The sequence below is a fragment of the Polypterus senegalus genome, chromosome 4, assembly GCF_016835505.1.
Source record: "Polypterus senegalus isolate Bchr_013 chromosome 4, ASM1683550v1, whole genome shotgun sequence".
In the NCBI taxonomy this organism is placed as follows: domain Eukaryota; kingdom Metazoa; phylum Chordata; class Cladistia; order Polypteriformes; family Polypteridae; genus Polypterus; species Polypterus senegalus.
This window is the reverse complement of record NC_053157.1, coordinates 215475807-215495356: the sequence shown is the minus strand read 5'-3', so window position 1 is coordinate 215495356 and position 19550 is coordinate 215475807. Positions and strand designations below refer to the sequence as shown.

Genomic DNA, 19550 nt, shown 5'->3' with positions numbered 1-19550 from the left:
GAAATGTGTTCGGATTTTCTTTTTCCAGTTAGGATTCTAGCAGCTGCATTCTAGAGCAAGTGATTTATGTCTTTTTTTGGATAGTCCTGAGAGGAGTGCGTTACAGTAATCTAGTCGACTGAAAACAAAAGCGTGAATTAATTTCTCAGCATCTTTCAATGATATAAGAGGTCTAACTTTAGCTATGTTTCTTAAGTGAAAAAATGCTGTCCTAATGATCTGATGAATATGCGATTTAAAGTTCAGATTACAGTCAACGGTTACCCCTAAATTTTTTACTTCCGTCTTAACTTTCAATCCTAGTGCATCAAGTTTATTTCTGATAACCTCATTGAATCCATTATTGCCAATTACTAAAATTTCAGTTTTCTCTTTATTTAGTTTGAGAAAATTACTATTCATCCATTCAGAAATACCAGTAAGACATTGTGTTAGTGTATCGAAAGAGTCGGAGTCATCAGGTGCTATTGATAAATACAGCTGTGTGTCATCAGCATACCTGTGGTAGCTCACGTTGTAACTTGAGATAATCTGACCTAACAGAAGCATGTAGATTGAGAAGAGCAGCAGACCCAGGATAGAGCCTTGTGGAACACCATATCGGATATCATGTGTCTTTGAGATTTGATTACCACAACTCACAAAGAATTTTCTCCCTGCCAGGTAGGATTCAAACCAATTTAAGACACTGCCAGAGAGGCCCACCCATTGACTAAGGCGATTTCTAAGAATATTGTGATCAATGGTGTCAAATGCAGCACTCAGATCTAAGAGGATGAGAACAGATAAATGGCCTCTGTCTGCATTTACCCGCAAGTCATTTACTACTTTAACGAGTGCAGTTTCTGTGCTGTGATTTGTTCTAAAACCTGACTGAAATTTATCAAGAATAGCATGTTTATTTAGGTGGTCATTTAACTGCATAATGAGTGCCTTCTCCAGAACTTTACTTAAGAAAGGCAGGTTAGAGATGGGTCTAAAATTTTCAAAGGCAGAGGGGTCAAGATTATTTTTCTTGAGCAGGGGTTTAACTACAGCAGTCTTAAGACAGTCTGGGAAGACCCCCATATCTAATGACAAATTAACTATGTCAAGAACATTGTCAATTAGCACGCCTGATACTTCTTTGAAAAACCTTGTTGGTATCAGTAGATAGATAGATAGATAGATAGATAGATAGATAGATAGATAGATAGATAGATAGATAGATAGATACTTTATTAATCCCAAGGGGAAATTCACATAATCCAGCAGCAGCATACTGATACAAAAACAATATTAAATTAAAGAGTGATAACAATGAAGGTATAACAGACAGACAATAATTTTGTATAATGTTAACGTTTACCCCTTTTAGGAAAAGATTCAGGTTCAGAGGTTTGTTTTGGTCCATCTGTGTTCCTGAAACTTGGTGAATGTTCGTGATGAGCAAAACTCAAATTGCAGTAAAATTTGATGTTTCACTTCATTGGAAAATTTGGGAAATAAACTGTGTTTCGCTTCTAGTGGAAATCATATCATTGACACAAGAAGTTTACTTCTTCTGTGTAAGCATTTACATGCATTAATTCTGCATGAGCATGTCTTTCTTTTTTTTATTAAAATAAAGATCTCCATGGGCGGCACGGTGGCGCCGTGGTAGCGCTGCTGCCTCGCAGTTAGGAGACCCGGGTTCACTTCCCGGGTCCTCCCTGCGTGGAGTTTGCATGTTCTCCCCGTGTCTGCGTGGGTTTCCTCCGGGCGCTCTGGTTTCCTCCCACAATCCAAAGACATGCAGGTTAGGTGGATTGGCGATTCTAGTGTGTGCTTGGTGTGTGGATGTGTTTGTGTGTGTCCTGCGGTGGGTTGGCACCCTGCCCAGGATTGGTTCCTGCCTTGTGCCCTGTGTTGGCTGGGATTGGCTCCAGCAGACCCCCGTGACCCTGTATTCGGATTCAGCGGGTTAGAAAATGGATGGATGGAAGATCTCCATTGGACCTATTACTTGTAACGTGTGGACATTTTTTTGAGCTGGCAGACATTCTTCTGGTAGTTCAATTGTCACTTTGCAAAATATGATTATGATCTTGGCAATCAAATGCAATGCTAAAGATCCATCAGAGACAAATTGCAGGAATCAGAAGCAGCAAAGGGCAATTGATAGGTGATGGGGGGGCGATGGAAGCACCGATTTTCTATGTGTTGTGTGTTGTTGAGGAGAAAACACAAGAATGTACACGATGGTGCATTTTAGTGTGACTTCAGGCGGAAAATTTGCAGTCTTCTACATGGGAGACACCGATAGAAGTGATTTTACTTGTGTGGTACCGATGACAAGATTTGCACAGTAGCAGAAGACAAAAAGGTCAACATGGACATGTGAATGTGGATTTAGGGAGGAGAACATCTAGAAAAACACCTTCAAAATTCCCAAAAAAATGTTTCTGTAATTTTCACATTTGCATTGGTAAAATCACGCATGTGACTTATGTTAGTGTCAGTTTTGCAAAACTGTGTACATCTTAAAATTTGCCTGTTTTGCTCGCTGTTGAATATTTGAATGTTTTTTTTACTTTGTAAATGGCAACACTGAACCCTTTGTTTTGTCTCCCTCTATAACAAAATCTATCCAAAGGGACACAGTTTATACTCTTCTCAAAAGCTGTAGTGTTGAGATATAAAACTCACAGAATTATCCAACAAAGCAAATTAACCAAAGCGATGGACAGCAGAATACAAAGTCTGCTCAAAGCTAATCCCAAGGCTAAGCCCTCCCCACAAGTCAGATTTACTTTTTGTTCCACTTTCCCTGGCCGGTTTGTTCTGTAAGGTTGGTCTTCATTCATCTGCATTATCCAAGCCAGACTCACAGCTTTTCTTTTTGCAAAGCAGAACATATCCGTTGTAGCTGAGAGGCAAATATTTTCTCTAATGTCCTCAGTTGTATGTTTGATGTCACCAAATGTGTAGAAGGGGCAAAGATAAGGAAATTCCTGTTAGAAACATTTAAGCTGTGAAGTCATCAGTGGTGCAGACAGGTTTTTCTACAGAACAAAGGAAGATAAGCAATTCATCTTTGGGAAATTGTGTGTGGGCTGTCAACAGCTGCTCAGATGGAGAGCAGACAACATTTAATTCACATTCTTCTATACTCAAATGCAAATTTGGTTCACTTTTGCTATGGTGTAAATCCAATGAAGCTATGTCCATGATCTGTGGACATGTGTCCAAACTGAGAATCTCAGAGCAGATAACACTCTCAAAGGCTGTCCCAGAAACACTATGCTGTGCCTTAGTGTCTTCTCTTTTGGATTATGACAATTCTTTCAGTGGTCTTCTTGCCTAGACCATTAGCAGGCTACATTGACTCAGACTAAACACGTAGGTTGCTACCTCCCTCAACTAGCTGACAACGGCTTCTCTCCCTGATGTCTGCTGCTAATTTACAGTCATATGAAAAAGTTTGGGAACTCCTCTCAGCCTGCATAGTAATTTACTCTACTTTCAACAAAAAAGATAACAGAGGTATGTCTTTCATTTCCTAGGAACATCTGAGTACTGGGGTGTTTTCTGAACAAAGATTTTTAGTGAAGTAGTATTTAGTTGTATGAAATTAAATCAAATGTGAAAAACTGGCCACCCTGCCCGGGATTGGTTCCTGCCTTGCACCCTGTGTTGGCTGGGATTGGCTCCTGCAGACCCCTGTGACCCTGTGTTCGGATTCAACGGGTTGGAAAATGGATGGATGGATGGATGGATGGATGGATGAAAAACTGGCTGTGCAAAAATATGGGTCCCCTTGTAGTTTTGCTGATCTGAATGCCTGCCACTGCTCAAAACTGATTACTTGTAACACCAAATTGGTTGGATTAGCTCGTTAAGCCTTGAACTTCATAGACAGGTGTGTCCAATCATGAGTAGTAAAAGGTATTTAAACTGGTCAACTGCAAGTTGTGCTTCCCTTTGACTCTCCTCTGAAGAGTGACACCATGGGATCCTCAAAGCAACTCTCAAAAGATCTGAAAACACAGATTGTTCAGTCTCATGGTTTAGGGGAAGGCTACAAAAAGCGATCTCAGAGGTTTAAACTGTCAGTTTCAACTGTAAGGAATGTAATCAGGAAATGGAAGGCCACAGGCACAGTTGCTGTTAAACCCAGCATGTCTGGCAGTCCAAAATATAATACAAAAGTGGCATATGCACAGGATTATGAGAATGGTTACAGACAACTCACAGATCACCTCCAAAGACCTGCAAGAACATCTTGCTGCAGATGGTGTATCTGTACATCGTTCTACAATTCAGCGCAATTTGCACAAAGAACATCTGTATACGGAGTGATGAGAAAGAAGCCCATTCTGCACTCACGCCACAAACAGAGTCGCTTGTTGTATGCAATACTCATTTAGACAAGCCAGAGTCATTTTGGAACAAAGTGCTTTGGACTGATGAGACAAAAAATGTTATCTGGTCATAACAAAAAGCGCTTTGCGTGGTGGAAGAAGAACACCGCATTCCAAGAAAAACGGCTGCTACCTACTGTCAAATTTGGTGGAGGCTCCATCATGCTGTGGGGCTGTGTGGCTAGTTCAGGGACTGGGGCCCTGGTTAAAGTCGATATTGGGTTGAATTCATCTGACCCTCAACAAATTCTTCAGGATAATGTTCAAGCATCAGTCACAAAGTTGAAGTTACTCAGGGGTTGGATATTCCAACAAGACAATGACCCAAAACACAGTTCGAAATCTACAAAGGCATTCATGCAGATTTAGAAGTACAATGCTCTGGAATGGCCGTCACAGTCCCCTGACTTGAATATCATCAAAAATCTCTGGGATGATTTGAAGCAGGCTGTCCATACTCGGCATCCATCAAATTTAACTGAACTGCAGAGATTTTGCGTGGAAGAATGGTCAAAAATACCTCCATCCAGAATCCAGAGACTCAATAAAGGCTATAGGAGGCGTCTAGAGGCTGTTATAATTGCAAAAGGAGGCTCAACTAAGTATTGATGGAATATCTCTGTTGGGGTCACCTGTCTAATTTTGTTATGATGCTTATTACATATTTTCTATTAATCCAATAAACTTAATGTCACTGCTGAAATACTACTGTTTCCATAAGGCATGTCACATATTTAAAGGAAGTTGCTACTTTGAAAGCTCAGACAATGATAAACAAAAATCCAAAGATTTAAGAGGGGTTCCCAAACTTTTTCATATGACTGTAGCTACTGTAACTGTGCATTCTCATGCCCTGTGATGCCCCTCTACTTGCTATGCCAAAGCTTGGTTCAGTAAAATATTGGCCAATGCTTCTTCAGCTTTGTATCCCCTTACATCTGTCTGGGAGTCTCCAGCTGAAACAATGTTCACGTTTAACCTGGAAAGTGCAGAGGTATATTAAGAGCCTTTGCCATGCTGGTAAAATGACTTGTGAATATAAAGGATTCACCAGTCCTATAGTGACATATGTCATATCAAGAGAATAATATGTGAATTTCCCCTTGGGATTAATAAAGTATCTATCTATCTATCTATCTATCTATCTATCTATCTATCTATCTATCTATCTATCATATAGTGCCTTTCATATCTATCTATCTATCTATCTATCTATCTATCTATCTATCTATCTATCTATCTATCTATCTATCTATCTATCTATCTATCATATAGTGCCTTTCATATCTATCTATCTATCTATCTATCTATCTATCTATCTATCTATCTATCTATCTATCTATCTATCTATCTATCTATCTATCTATCTATCTATCTATCTAATAATGTCTCACTGAAGCCTCCTATGACCATTTTAGTAGGCCATATAGCAGAGACGAATAACTGCCTTACTGATGCGTTATTAAAATCAAGGAACCTTTGATAAGGTCTTGATACATAACATTGTATTATGGGGTGGTATACCAAATCTAAAGGGTCACCAAGAATTTTAATCCTAACCAAAATGTTAAAACAAACTGTAACTCTAAACTAGATGAACACAAAACCAGAAGTGATTTATTGACTAGATTTGTTTTGTTGTTGTAGATGTAGACTAATAACAGATCATCTTGTGACGATGCAACTTACACTACTACACTACATAACAGTTTAGTTTTATATGTGCCCGCACCAGCTTTCTGCAGGACGATGATGTCAGCGGCCACAAGGTGACGCATCTTTGGAGTCTTTCATTATGGGCGGATCTCCTTGGAGAGTTTAATTAGCCACCTACTGGCCATTTCTTTCAGAGTCGCTTACTTGCTGTCACTGGTTTTCAAGTGGTAAGAAAGGGATGTGTGGTAAAGTTTTTAAAACTGCTTTTGTTTGTCTTTTTATGTCATCATTGCAGGTTGAGGATGTGTGTGTGATTAGGCATAGGAAGCAGTAGGGATGGGCGGATCGATACTAAAGTATCGATGCTTCTGATCCTGACATTTTAATTCAAATATCGATATTCAATATAAAAGTATCGATATTATACATTTTCAATAATATGCAAATTATTTTCAAAAAGCATTGATGGTGACAGCATGATTAAATTAAACATGTCATATTATGTAAAACAGAAGCTGCTTTTCCTTCTGCGTTTTTCATTCCCTGCATTCACACTGGCAGTGCTGCGGTCCACTGTGTATGTGAGGCAATGGCAGAAAGAAAGCAAAGCGTTGTTTGGAGTTATTTTACTCCACTGAACAATAATGAATCAAAATGTGATACATCGCAGATGACTGTTGCGGCAGCACCACAAACCTGGTCTAACACATGAAACTCAGTCATGTTACCAAACACAAGGATTTACAACAGAGGCGATCAGAAGAAAGTGCAGACCCTCAGGCTAAAAAGCCTGGCACGGTTGCCGAAGGGCTGTAGTCTATTCTTAAAGAAGAGTCCTGGAAAGGCAGGTAACATTAGTACTGTTAACTCATGTACGGTTGTTGTAATTGAATGGAAAATAATCAATATCTGTTTTTAGGAAGGAGGATATTACACTTATAGCTTGATGAATGGACATACTTAGAACACATTTTCAAAATTTCTATATTTATTATGTCCATTTTGAAAAAAAATATATATATATTACTTGATATTAGCTTTACTTTCCATTCCCTAGTGTTAGACAAGAGATTCACTTGGACGGTAAAGCAATGCTAAAAGCAGTTCTCCCAACATTACCCAGGCTACGGTATAGCCGCGTCTTCTCCTCCTACCTACAAGCATGCCTAGTAGTAATAATAGAGTCTCGTAAAAAATGTTTTTCAACAGTCCAGGTGCTGCACGCTCTTGACAGTCATGTTGAGGAGCCTCTCATCAGCAGTGATGATAAACTGAATCTGTCTTAAGGCAGTGAAACTAAAAGTGATTCTGATGAATCTGAAAGGGACACTCACTCTATATTATCATCATAATTGTACTTTTTATAATTCTGATTGCATATCTTTAGTGTTTTGCACATTTCACAATAAAAACTAAAAATGTAATTCTTTGAGCTAAAAATACAATGCTTTTTACATTTTTTTTTCAGAAAAAATGCAATGCTAATAACTTGCTGTTGTTATACAGATTCTTGATACATACATGGGGTTCTTGAACTCTAGTTAGGCGCTATATCAAATACAGGCCATTTACCATTTACCATACAGATCATTTGCAGGAACTGAACATGTTTAATAATTCTGTTAATAAACAAGAAAAGAAGTCCGATCTTTGGCACTATATGTAATAGTCTACTAATGCAAAGTCTTTAAAATGTGACTATTTGATGTCAGCCAATACTGTTTTTATTAAAAAAAAAGTTTTTTCAGAGGATTAACCATTCTTGCAATACGATACTGTGCTGCATCAGTACTGATATCGGTACCCACAATACTGGTCTCAGTATCACCTGGTATTGATGGAAAAGAAAATCAGCAGTATCAGCCATCACTAGAAAGCAATGCGCAGGAGTCAGGATGAGTATGTGAGCAAGTGGCATCTCGTGAGCAGGTGCGCATGTGCGTGTTGGTAGTTCACTGGTTTAAAGGGGCACGGGATGAGTGACAGGGGACTAAGTGACCAGGTCTCTTGTCAGCTGATGGTGGGAGAAACCTATAAAAGCCTGGACGAAATGGAGAGGAGAGAAAGGAAAAAGCCAAACTAATAGGAGGACACATGGGACTACATGTAGACGTGAGCTGGTTTATGTCAGGGCAGATGGGCTGAAATTCTGTTGTGACAGAAAGCTTCGCTAACTTCTCAGCTTTTGTAAGATGGATGACAAAACACAACCTAAAGAGGACTTAAAGGAGAGCTCGCTAAAGGGCTGAATGTGCAGGGAGTGAGGTACCCGGTGTGGAAGCTGGCCTAGACAGAGACAGATGGACACCGATGGTTCAAGCACCAACACCGTTTATTATACACCATTATTTACAATGACGCACACAACCCAGTACTCCCGTAGTCCTGGCCTGTCAAGTCCTGGCCGTTCTCAATGCCTTTCACTGTTCTCCTCTTTCCTCCAGGCTTTTGTCCTCTTCCACCCGACTCCATCTATTGAATGGAGGGAGGCGGCCCCTTTTATCTTCACCTGGACATGCTCCAGTTGCCTCCCAATGAACTTCTGTCGGCACTCCCTGGTGTGGTGGAAGTGCCAGCTGTGCATCCGGAAGCACTTCGGGTGTCCCTGGTCTTCGTCCCCCATACCCGGAAGTGCTGGGGAACCGGGGCCTCTCCAGGCATTTGGGTGTTCCCTGGCGGTGACCACGGGCCCCTATAGGGTTGAGCTTTCATGCTCCTTTCCCATGCTCTCCCTAGCCACCAGGGCGGTCGCCCCCTCGTGGTCCGGATGAGGTGTAATACCTCTTCCAGTCCGGCTGGATACCACCACCAGTCGCTCGCCACACCGGATAGGATGAAAATTTGGGAGGGTGCGATTTTCACAATTGTTTTTGTATTTAGTTTTTTTTTTTGATATTTAGTGTGCATTTTTATCACATTTTAACAGTTATTATTTTTTTTTTCATCATTTGGGACTGCTTTTATCTATTTATTGCACAAGAAATTGCCCTTTTTTTTCAAACTGCACCTCTGTGTCCACCTCTCTTACTGTCCCACTGGCCTCAGTCACTTTATCAAGGACCTACGGCCTACCAGATTTACATGTTATGGACCCAACGACCTGATGCATCTCCTTAACAGATTGTAAAGCTTGAATGCCCTTTACTGTATGCAGCCATTTTTTATGCTACAACTGTTATGATGTTCCATGTTGAGTTCTGTGACCAGCACAAGACCGACAATGAGTGGCATTTCTACCAATCAGCACTTGTGAAAATCAATGATGTCATTAAGATAATGATAGAATATTTTAAAAATGCAATACAAATTCAACAACACGCACAAAATGGTCGAAAACAGTGCCGAGTGACCCCTAACACATCCCTGACAGTTAGTTTCTTGCATTTCTGTTTTTGTTAACTTGCTATATGCCATGTTCTCTCTGTGCTGTCCATACATTCTCACTATCATTCTCACCTCATGTAAATACATCATGCTCATTAACCCTTTAAACTCAGCCCCATTGTTTTGGACCTACCGGCGGGACCAAACAATAATGCGAAACTGCAGAAAATTATTCATTTTCTCAATTCTGTAATTAAAGTACAGTGTTTTGCTGTTAAAACACCGTATTGTATACCCAGATATCACATTAAAATGTTTTATCTTTTTCCCCCTCAAAAATGGCCAAATTGCTGTGTCACAGCAACACCCAAACCCATAACCCCCACCATGGCTTTCTTAAACTTCTTGACTCAATTGTGGACAATTTGATGGACAGACTATAACCTACAAAATGAGAGGAGTGTTTAACTTTCAAGGGACACCACATTACATTTTCAATGTGTCCACTTTTTTGTTTCTTTGTAAAGACTAGGGGGCTTCACTCGCCAACCCCCCCTACGCACCAGCCACTTCACATCTCTGCCGCTCGCATATATGGAGTTCATTTTCACCAAACGACAAATCTTTTAATTCTTCATGGATGCGCCTCTTCATTGGGAAGAAACACTACTTTTCCCTGATGACAACACAAAATAGACGATCTACAAGTCTCCAACTTTAGTTTACATCCAAACAATATATTCAATCTCTTTTCACGGTTATGTTATTTCACTGAGTAATAATTGCCGTTTGTTTGCGCTACTGCGATCTTTACTATCATTTATTTGAGACTTTTGAATTTTAGTACTTTCATTATCTCTAACCTGCTCTGCATTTGTATCACGCCAATGTTTTTGAATTCTTTACAACGTTCTACTTTGTCATCTCCTCTTTGTATTTTATTTCCGGCCCCGGGTGTGGCTAAATCTCTTGGTACAAAGTCTCGTCTCGCAGGACGTGAAAGTATCTCTCTGAAATAAAAGTCTCGTCTCGTCCCAGGCTAAAAAGTCTCGTCTCGTCCCAGGATTTTTTGATTATAATAGAGAGACGTTTTTGAATCTTGCAACTGTTGGTGTTATAATTTGGGTGCACAGTCTAATTACATTACATCTTATATACATTCTGAAAGAGTAAGATCAGTCTTTCAAAATGATATGTAGGTTATCAGTCTTCAATCTTGAATATGTATGCTATGGATGCTTATTTGAAAACAGTAAAAGCGAAGAAAAAGAATCCTATTTTTTTATACTGCTTCAAAACAGTAAAACTAGAAATGTTACTTGTAGATATTTTATATATTTATTATATATTTTCTGTATAATCCTGACACATTCGTTAACACGTTTATAGTGTTTGGAAGCTTATTCCAACACTTATGGAAATACAAATAACATTCAATAACTTATTCTGCTGCACATATGTGTACAACATTCTTCAGGTGTAAAATGTCTCACCTTGATTTTGAGTGGTAGAACATGAATATTGAGTGAAGAATGGTGAAGTTATGGAAGGTTAAATCAAAGTAGCAGAAAACAGACATGAATGAGTTTAAAAGGTTAATCTTCACCATGACTTGATTATTCAACTCATCTTAGCATTCACTGAGTGGCGTGCTGGTTGAGGCTTTGGACGTCAAACCCAGAGGCTGTGGGTATCAATCAGAAACTGCCACTGTGGGTGACCCTGAACAAGTCACTGCACCTGCCTGAGCTTCACTTGGAGAAACACAAGAAATGTGGGCAACTGTGTCTCAGGCGTTGTAAGTCACCTAGTGTAAAGGCATCGGACAAGTAATACTAATTTATGAGGTGTTCTTCTTTCATTTTTGAACCTGCCTAATCCAATTGTAAGTTTGTGGAGGGCTCATCGTCACACACCCTCACACTTGTAGCAGGTGGATTTATAATCACCAATGAATCTGTTGTGCACAGACACCAGAAGAACATGCAAAGTCCATGCAGAAAGTGAGGTGTTAACATAGAATCTAAATCCATTTTCCCAGGAGAGGTGCTAACCCTTGTGCCACACACTTCTGGCCTGCAGAATACTTGAACATCCCCTGTAAAGCATATGGCTCCTGAAACACAGCAGGGGGCACACGGGTTTAAGAGCATTCTTGCTTTTGAAGAGCACCATCACATTGCAGCAGGTGGTCTGCCAGCCTATTCATTTGTGTCAGCATGGGGGGCAGAGTGCGGTTTTGTAGGGCAAAGCAATCAGCTCTGAAACATTTGCAGTTGAACCCAATGGTACTGCCATATTGAAATCTTATATGAAAAAGTAAATAATCCTCTTTCAACCCAATGGGTTTACTATATCAGGACACAATTAACAATTACGTAGCAGGGGAGTCCAAATTGGCCCCTATGTGATGTGACCAGGGGTTATGTGCTGCTTGCCCCCAGTGCTGCACAAATAAGTGGATTAGAAAATGTTAAATTATAAATGTGTGCCAAGGGATGGATTGTTTTGAGCTGTATTGTTTGTCTGAAAATGTGCCATGTAATTAAATTGTTGGTTGTGTGGGCCTTGTGCTGTGACCTGAAACAGATTAAGCAGGTTAGATGATAGATTTTGGTGTTGGTTTTATCCAAAGCAGCTTACGTTTGCAATATTGTTTCCATATTTGTTACAGAAAGCAGCTGACATATTAAGTGACTTGCTCAGAGTCAGAACATGAATCAGTGCTTGGGACTGAACTGGCAACCTTGGAATTCTAAGCTCAATTGTCAGCCACTAGGCTGCAGTGCAATGTTAAGGAAAAGGCAGGATATAAGAAGACGGATGTTTGGAAATCTGACCCTCCCAAGGCTGGCTATCCAAGCTAGGAATTACTCATCGCTCGGAAAGTTGCACCCTTCCTTTCCTGTAGCTATGCCACTCCTAAGGGGCACATTAGAGGAAGAGCAGGCTTCCTCATGTGCCTTGCTGTCTGGGAGGCAGTCAATGAGCTTGAGATATGCCATTATCATTTAGGAATGCTTCCTCACAAGGTGGCAAGAGCGCTTGGTTCTTACAGAGAGCCCCATGAGTGAGCAAAAGGTCAATTGCCACTCTGCTTGTCCATCACCAAGGGGGTGACACACTTCAGAGGACTCTGGGGAGGTAGTGGGATGTGTGAGGAATGTTTGGGTACTTGGGGGGGAGCCTATGCAGGGACTGTGCAAAATATTTTGGTGACCATCCATCCATTTTCTAAACCCGCTTTTCCACAGAAGGGTCGCAGTAAGTTCTTAATTGTGCACATTCTCTGGGCAATAAAACGATTGAAATAAATTTTAAAAGCCAGCTTGCAGTTTTTCAGTCTACATACAGCATAGAATTGCAGTATAATAATATAAAGAAAATGAAAAAAGAAGTGCAATGTGAGAGTGCAATATTTCACATACCACATCTTAGGAGCATTGGGCATTTAGGGTCTTTCATTTATCATGGCCCACACCGCTAGGATGTGTAAAAACTGCTTGAGCACGCTGGTTGGGACTTTGATGCCACAGGTTGTTAGACCATACAAGTGAGAACGCAGTGCTCTTGGGATAGCTGAAGTTCAAGAATGTTATATGCACGTCCAACTGTTTGTAAGTCAGACCCTCTGCTTTTCCTGCACAGATAATCCCATTGTTAGTCACAGCTGGACCCTCTTCCTCTCGTTACCTGACTACGTTTCCTGTCTCTGTTACTGACTTTTAATTTTTTTACGTGATCAGTTCCACCACATGTGTTTAGAGCCTAACTTGTATGGTCTTCTCCTGGTCCTATTCCAGAAATCCTCCTAGTGACACCCTAAGTACAACAATAATGGTGTCCATAGGGTGTGGGAGGAATAACATGTTCCGCTAAATCAACCCAGTATTTGGGAGGATCTTGCCATGATCTGGACTTTAATTTAAACGTTGACTGAATACAATGGACATGTCATTTTGAGGGTTTTAGAGGTTAAGAAATATCATAATCGGATAATTTTCTTGATTTTGGAAGACAATATTTTTAAAGTATATCTTCCCACAGTGCCATTTTGTTTTTATTTATGAGCGCCAGCTTTGTTTGCTATTTATGATGCAAGGATGCCTGAAAGATGCTAAGCAGGATGACGCATGACGTTATTACTGCAACAATTTAAAGGACAGCATTGCACACCTCCTGGCTGTCCAAGTTTGTGAATTTGTCTAAAGAAATAAAACTTAAGGTTAGCAAGCTTTTCTTCTATATTCCTCGTTACAAATTGCTTTCTGTTTCCTGACTATAATTTACATTCTTCAGTATAGCCCTGTTTCTTGGTCCTCTTTCATTTTTGACCCTCTCTACATGCTCTTTAATAAGCATTTACACATTACAGTGGTACCTTGAGATACGAGTGCCCCAATGTACGAGTTTTTTGAGATACGAGCCATCACTAGGTCAATTTTTTGCCTTGAGTTACACGCCAAAATTCGAAATACGAGCCATCAAAGAGCATTCCAAAGAACTGATGATGGAGGAGTTGATGGAACTACAGACGCAGCAACATAGGTTCTGCAGGAGGTTGGTATTGTGGAGGAGGTTATCTCTTAAAGTGAGATAAAGGAAGTGTTTGCAATGTGGGAAAAAGTGTTGAACTTTAAAGAAAAGAAACACCCTGAAAAAGTTACAACTGATTGTGCAGCGGCGCTATTTAATGGCCTTTATTGAAAAGAAACACAAGTTACAACTGATCGTGCAGCAGGTTACAACTGCTATTTAATGGCCTTTATTGAAAAGAAACACAAGTTACAACTGATCGTGCAGCAGCGCTATTTAGTGACACTTTATTGAAAAGAAACACAAGTTACAAATGATCGTGCAGCGGCGCTATTTAATGACACTTTATTGAAAAGAAACACAAGTTGCAACTGATCGTGCAGTGGCGCTATTTAGTGACACTTTATTGAAAAGAAACACAAGTTACAACTGATCGTGCAGCGGCGCTATTTAATGGCACTTTATTGAAAAGAAACACAAGTTGCAACTGATCGTGCAGCGGCGCTATTTAATGGCACTTTATTGAAAAGAAACACAAGTTACAACTGATCGTGCAGCGGCGCTATTTAATGACACTTGCCTAACTCATTTCAGAAACATTCTAAAGGGGAGGACTAAACAAAGCTCCTTGGATAGGTTTCTATTGAAATGCCTTGAGAATGAAAGTGACGAAATCGTGGCAAAAAAGGAAAAAAACTAGTGAAGAAGAAAACTGAGCTAAGCAAAAGTGAACATTACAATACGTTAAGCGGCTTCGCCAACATCTGTTTATTTCTTTAGATTCTCTTTTATGTATTAGGTTGTATTTTGTTTGCATACAATATTTGTTCATTATAAATACATTTTTCTTATGTTGAAAACATTTAACAAAAAATTGGGGTGGTTTTTTGGGGGCTGGCACAAATTAATCTCATTTCAATTTTAATGGGGAAAATTGATTTGAGATATGAGCATTTTGACTTACGAGCTCAGTCACGGAACGAATTAAACTCGTATCTCAAGGTATCACTGTACATTCATAGTTACACAGTCAAGTAAACATCAGTCTGGGACGCTGCCTGGGAACAAGGACTACTGGACAAGGTCACAAAACTGATCATTTCAGGTGAAGATCTCATAACATAATACACGCAAGTTACAATTCCTAGGTAATAAAAACATAACAGCTAAAATCAGTCAGGCAGAAATTCACCAAATAAGACAGTCTTCTTTTAGGTAAGTCAGAATCACAAATGGAGGTGGGCAGCTCGATCCACCAGCAAGGAGCTACAGAGGAAAAAAGTCAGGACTGAGATTTCAAGCCACTCAGCGTCAGTAGTCAATCCTACTAGAAATAAATGCATGAATGAATTTCTCAGCGTCTTTTGTATTTTTAAAACTTCCAAATTTTCTAACATTCCAACATGATTCGATACACGAGTTGTCTTTTTAAAACAACACTAAAGTGAGTTCCGAGCCAGAACTCTCTTTCCAGATTGATTTCCCTTTTTTATGAGTTTCAGTATCAAGTCCCTTGCAAAGCTCTTTCTTTGTCAAGCTGTGGGCACCACCTACAAGCTGACGTCAAGTGCCCACCACACAGGGGTGAGCCATTCTAATGGGCAATGTGCCATGCCTGCATTCACAAAGAAGTATTGCTTATTAAAAATGTGGAAGGCAATAATAAGTAAAAACAACAAGGAATAAAAATAATAAAACATAAGAACAAGATGAAATCATTACTGAAATAACAAATGGAAATGAAAATTAATACACATTGAGTCAAAAAAACGAGCCCAAAACAAGTAATCAACTGCAAATTCTTGACAGTACAACCTTCCTGCCAGGCTTGTTTAGTGGATTTCATTGACTTGGTGGGGCTTCAACCTTACCCAGAAGTGCTCTCTGGCCAAGTCTTTGGGACACCGGAAGTACTTCTTGTGATTACCGGAAAGGAGCTGCCTGTTGCTACTCCGGCAGCCAGAGCCGAGAGGGAGAAGATGAAGCTTGCTGGAGGAGGAGTGGAAGCGGGAGCAGAGAGACAGGGATAGAGAGAAGAGAAGAAGAAGAAGAAGTGGTGTATGCTTTATTATTGCTGCTGAAGAGTTTCCCACAGCTGAATAAAAGCCTGTGTGTGTGAAAGAATTTGTGTCTGCATCTGTCTCTGTTGGGTTTGGAGAGCTGGTGCACCCCCTGCAGGCAACAACAGATATCAAATTTTTACTTATTTTTAAACCACTGGATTGTAACTGCCAAAGTTTGTGGATAATGGAAAACACAGGATAACAACAAAGGGAAACAATCCATGGTGGCACAGGCTAAGTACATATGACTACGGAAACTGCGGCTGGACCAACTTAGACAGATAAAGTATATGTTTCCGCAAAGCAGCTTTTTGTTTCATGTAAATGAGACTGTTCCTTAGTTTAAAGTCTTTCAGAAGTAACAGAAGAGATAGCGTTATGCTCTTAGCATACTTGAATGCTGTCATGTCCAGAACAGCTGCATCATCTTAATGGTCACTGAGGCACTTCAGTTCCCAATTTGCTTTACTTTGTGAAACTGCCTGTTTTTTTAAGATGCAATCCTTCTGTTGTGCTCTGACTCTGTGACCTTATGACTCAAGTGTGTCACTAGAGCCGGTATTAAGAATGTATGGAGTCGACACCACTGAGGTGAAATCAGAAGTAGAAGTGCTGCTTGATGGAGTCATTGTATAACAGTAGTTGAAGCCAAGATACATGAGGAGGATTGGCATTAGGAAAGACATCTGGCAGTACAATTCACGCCAAAACCTATAAAACATCGACCCTACATAGAAGTGGGAAAACATGAAGAGGAAGGAGAAGACAAAGAAATTGAGCTTAGACAGTCAGAAGCAAAAAACAAAGCTTAATTTTCAGGAATGGTCTCAGGCTCCGCTCTTAAGCCCACCTGACTTGCAGATAGAGGAACATTTCAAGCCAACTCATCTGTTAAGAAAACACACTAGAGACTGTTCTGTCCAAGTCTTTAAGAAGTTAGGAATTAAACAAGAAACAATTACCATTTTCTGCAGGTTCATCGTTGTGTTTTCACCCTCTCCATCAGCATTTGAAATGGCAGTTTTTCCTACTAAGAACAAGAATCGGCAAGAGAGTGTGTGGTGCACTGCTTCAAAACTCTCACTCTGGATTCAGAATGGAATGTAACCCTGGTAGCTTGTGGCCAGGTGTGGAACTATGATTACTGTTTAAACTGATGTTTAGTTGGTGTCACCAAATCAAATTCCAAGGACTGCAGTGTCCAAAACAACACAAACATGTGCTTTTGAGTTTGATCTCACTAAACTAGTCAGCTGTGGTGGCTGATGTCCTCAAGTTTGGTTCTGGAGGGCCTCCAGGTTTTTGTTTTAACATGTTTACTTAACTGGTTGCTGATTATTATTATACTGAAGTTTATTCTGTTCTGATTTGTAGAATGGAGCCAATCACTCATTCTCAGTCCTTCACATTTTTGTTGTCTAATTTCTTTCCAAAAATTGTATTAAAACAGATACAATATAATAATCAACACACAGGTAACAAATTGGATCAAGTTCAATGGCACATTTGTGTCTTACCGTTAAACAGCAGCTGGTTCAGAAAACAAGAAATAGTGACTGGGGTTGTTAAAAACTAAAAGAAGCAGCTAAGCGTTGGTAGTCTTAACAAGGCAGCTAAATCAAATGATGTTACTTGAGCAATAACTTACCTTCCGACTAAGAAATTGGACTTGATCAAAAACAATCTAATCAAACTGAAGGAAACCTGGTGGATGGTGTTCCTTCTTGCCTATAGATGCCTGGATAGACTGTGGTCGTCGGCAGCCCATAATAGGTACAGTAACAGAAGATACAGCAAATTGAGAAATCAATGACTGACTTCATGCATTAGTGTTTAGTGCACTTCATACATTCTTAATATCATTATGATTTGTGATATGTTATATGATTGACTGTCATTTCTGTCTTCTAGGCCTGGACCTGGCAATCACAGAAGTATGACTGCAGTCCTGCAGTCTAATCACCTCACCATGCAGACAGGTAAGAAGTGGTGCTACTTCAGCCTCATATCTTTTGAGTAAATCTTGATTTACTCCACCTAGATCAGCATATTAATGTGAATAATGGCAGGAAGGTAAAGTTTTGGATACTATGCTCATTGTGTTAGCCTAAAGTCAAAATGTAAGAACATAAGAAATTTGACAAATGAGAGGAGACCATTCAATCTATCAAACCCATTTGTTTAGCAAATAGCCAAGCTGTCCCAGTATCTCATCCAGGTACTTCTTAAAGAGGAGAGGTTGGGAGCATGCGCTAATTACAGCACATTGCCATACCCACCACACGATGAACCACCCGGATTGAGACCCAAGTGCAGACGTGCAACAGGTGACACCTTAGCACCACACTGGAACAGTGTGAGGATTTTTGTGGTGGCTGGAGTGCCAATCCTGCCACCAACTCCCAAGTTTTCCCTTGCAAGTTGGAGGATCTGCTTGTGGGACTGGATGCAGGTTAACGTCATGCCCTGGGCGAAGCAATGGTATTGCTCAAGGGCCCAATGGAGTAGAGTCACCTCTGGCATTTTATGGGATTCAAACCTGCAACCTTCCGATTGTTGCCTCAGAGCCACCACTCCGCCCATACTTCTTAAAGGTAATCAAGTTTGCGACTTTAACTACATATGTTGGTAGTTTTTTTTTTCCATTTTCCTACAACTCTTCGCATAATGAAGTGCTTCTAGGCTTTAGTTCTTGTCCCATTAATTTCCACTGATTACCCTCCGCTATGTGATTCACCATTATTACATTGAAGAATTCTGCTGGATCTACTTTATCAATGCATTTGAGAATTTTGAACACCTGGATTAGATCCCCACACAGTCTTCTCTGCTGGAGACTAAACAGCTTTAATTGTCCGAGTCTGTCGGTGTAGGACATGTCCTCAAGTTCTGAGATGCACATGTTCAAGTGCTACTTCAAGAACAGTAATCTCCAATTAAAAGAGGACATACTGTAACTCCAGGATGCTTACAAAGACCCCCATAGGTCACTTTGATTTGCTTAACAGTCCCAACCATTTGCCCCCTGGAACTCACATATTAGGCTGTTTTTTGTAAAATGCCTATTTGCACCTTATTATGGAGTGCTTTATAATATACCTTAGGCTGAAGCTCTCTGTGAGTGCAAAGTTGTGTTCCAGCCATAGTTTGAATTTATGCCAAAATGTTGTCAAAGATTATGCTTTCACTTGAAGCATTAATTCAAAACGTTCAGCACATTCTGTTTTAATTAACATATTTAGCATTTCTTCCGTAATTTGCACTTCCACCGCACATAAATGGCAACTTAGCAGTTAATGATCTCATACACTGTAAATTCCCAGCTAGACAGAGGACCTTCCTCTTCATGTTGCTGGGATGGTGCAGTTTGATATTCAGGTTCTTCTCCAAGTTGCATGCTTGTAACGAGGCATCTGAGCTCATTCTCTACACAAGAGAAGCTCAGTCATCCGATTGAATCTCAAGATGTGTGGGCTGTGATGAAGGATTATGAAGGGACAGCCACAAAGGAAAAGGATTTGGTAGAGTTTAACTCTGTTAGTACTTTTTTGTTTTCTTCTTCTTCTTCTTTTGTTTATACAGAGTGTGA

At 40.1% G+C, this 19550-nt stretch overlaps 1 protein-coding gene across 1 annotated transcript in view; it reads left to right on the top strand.

Annotated features, from left to right (window-relative positions):
• hspa12b (heat shock protein 12B) overlaps positions 1-19550 on the top strand; it is a 118357-nt gene that overhangs the window by 8776 nt on the left and 90031 nt on the right. The window contains exon 2 of the mRNA XM_039751944.1: positions 17873-17940. Within this exon, the coding sequence (XP_039607878.1) occupies positions 17898-17940 (43 nt within the window). The 5' untranslated portion in view covers positions 17873-17897. The remainder of the gene's footprint in view (positions 1-17872; positions 17941-19550) is intronic.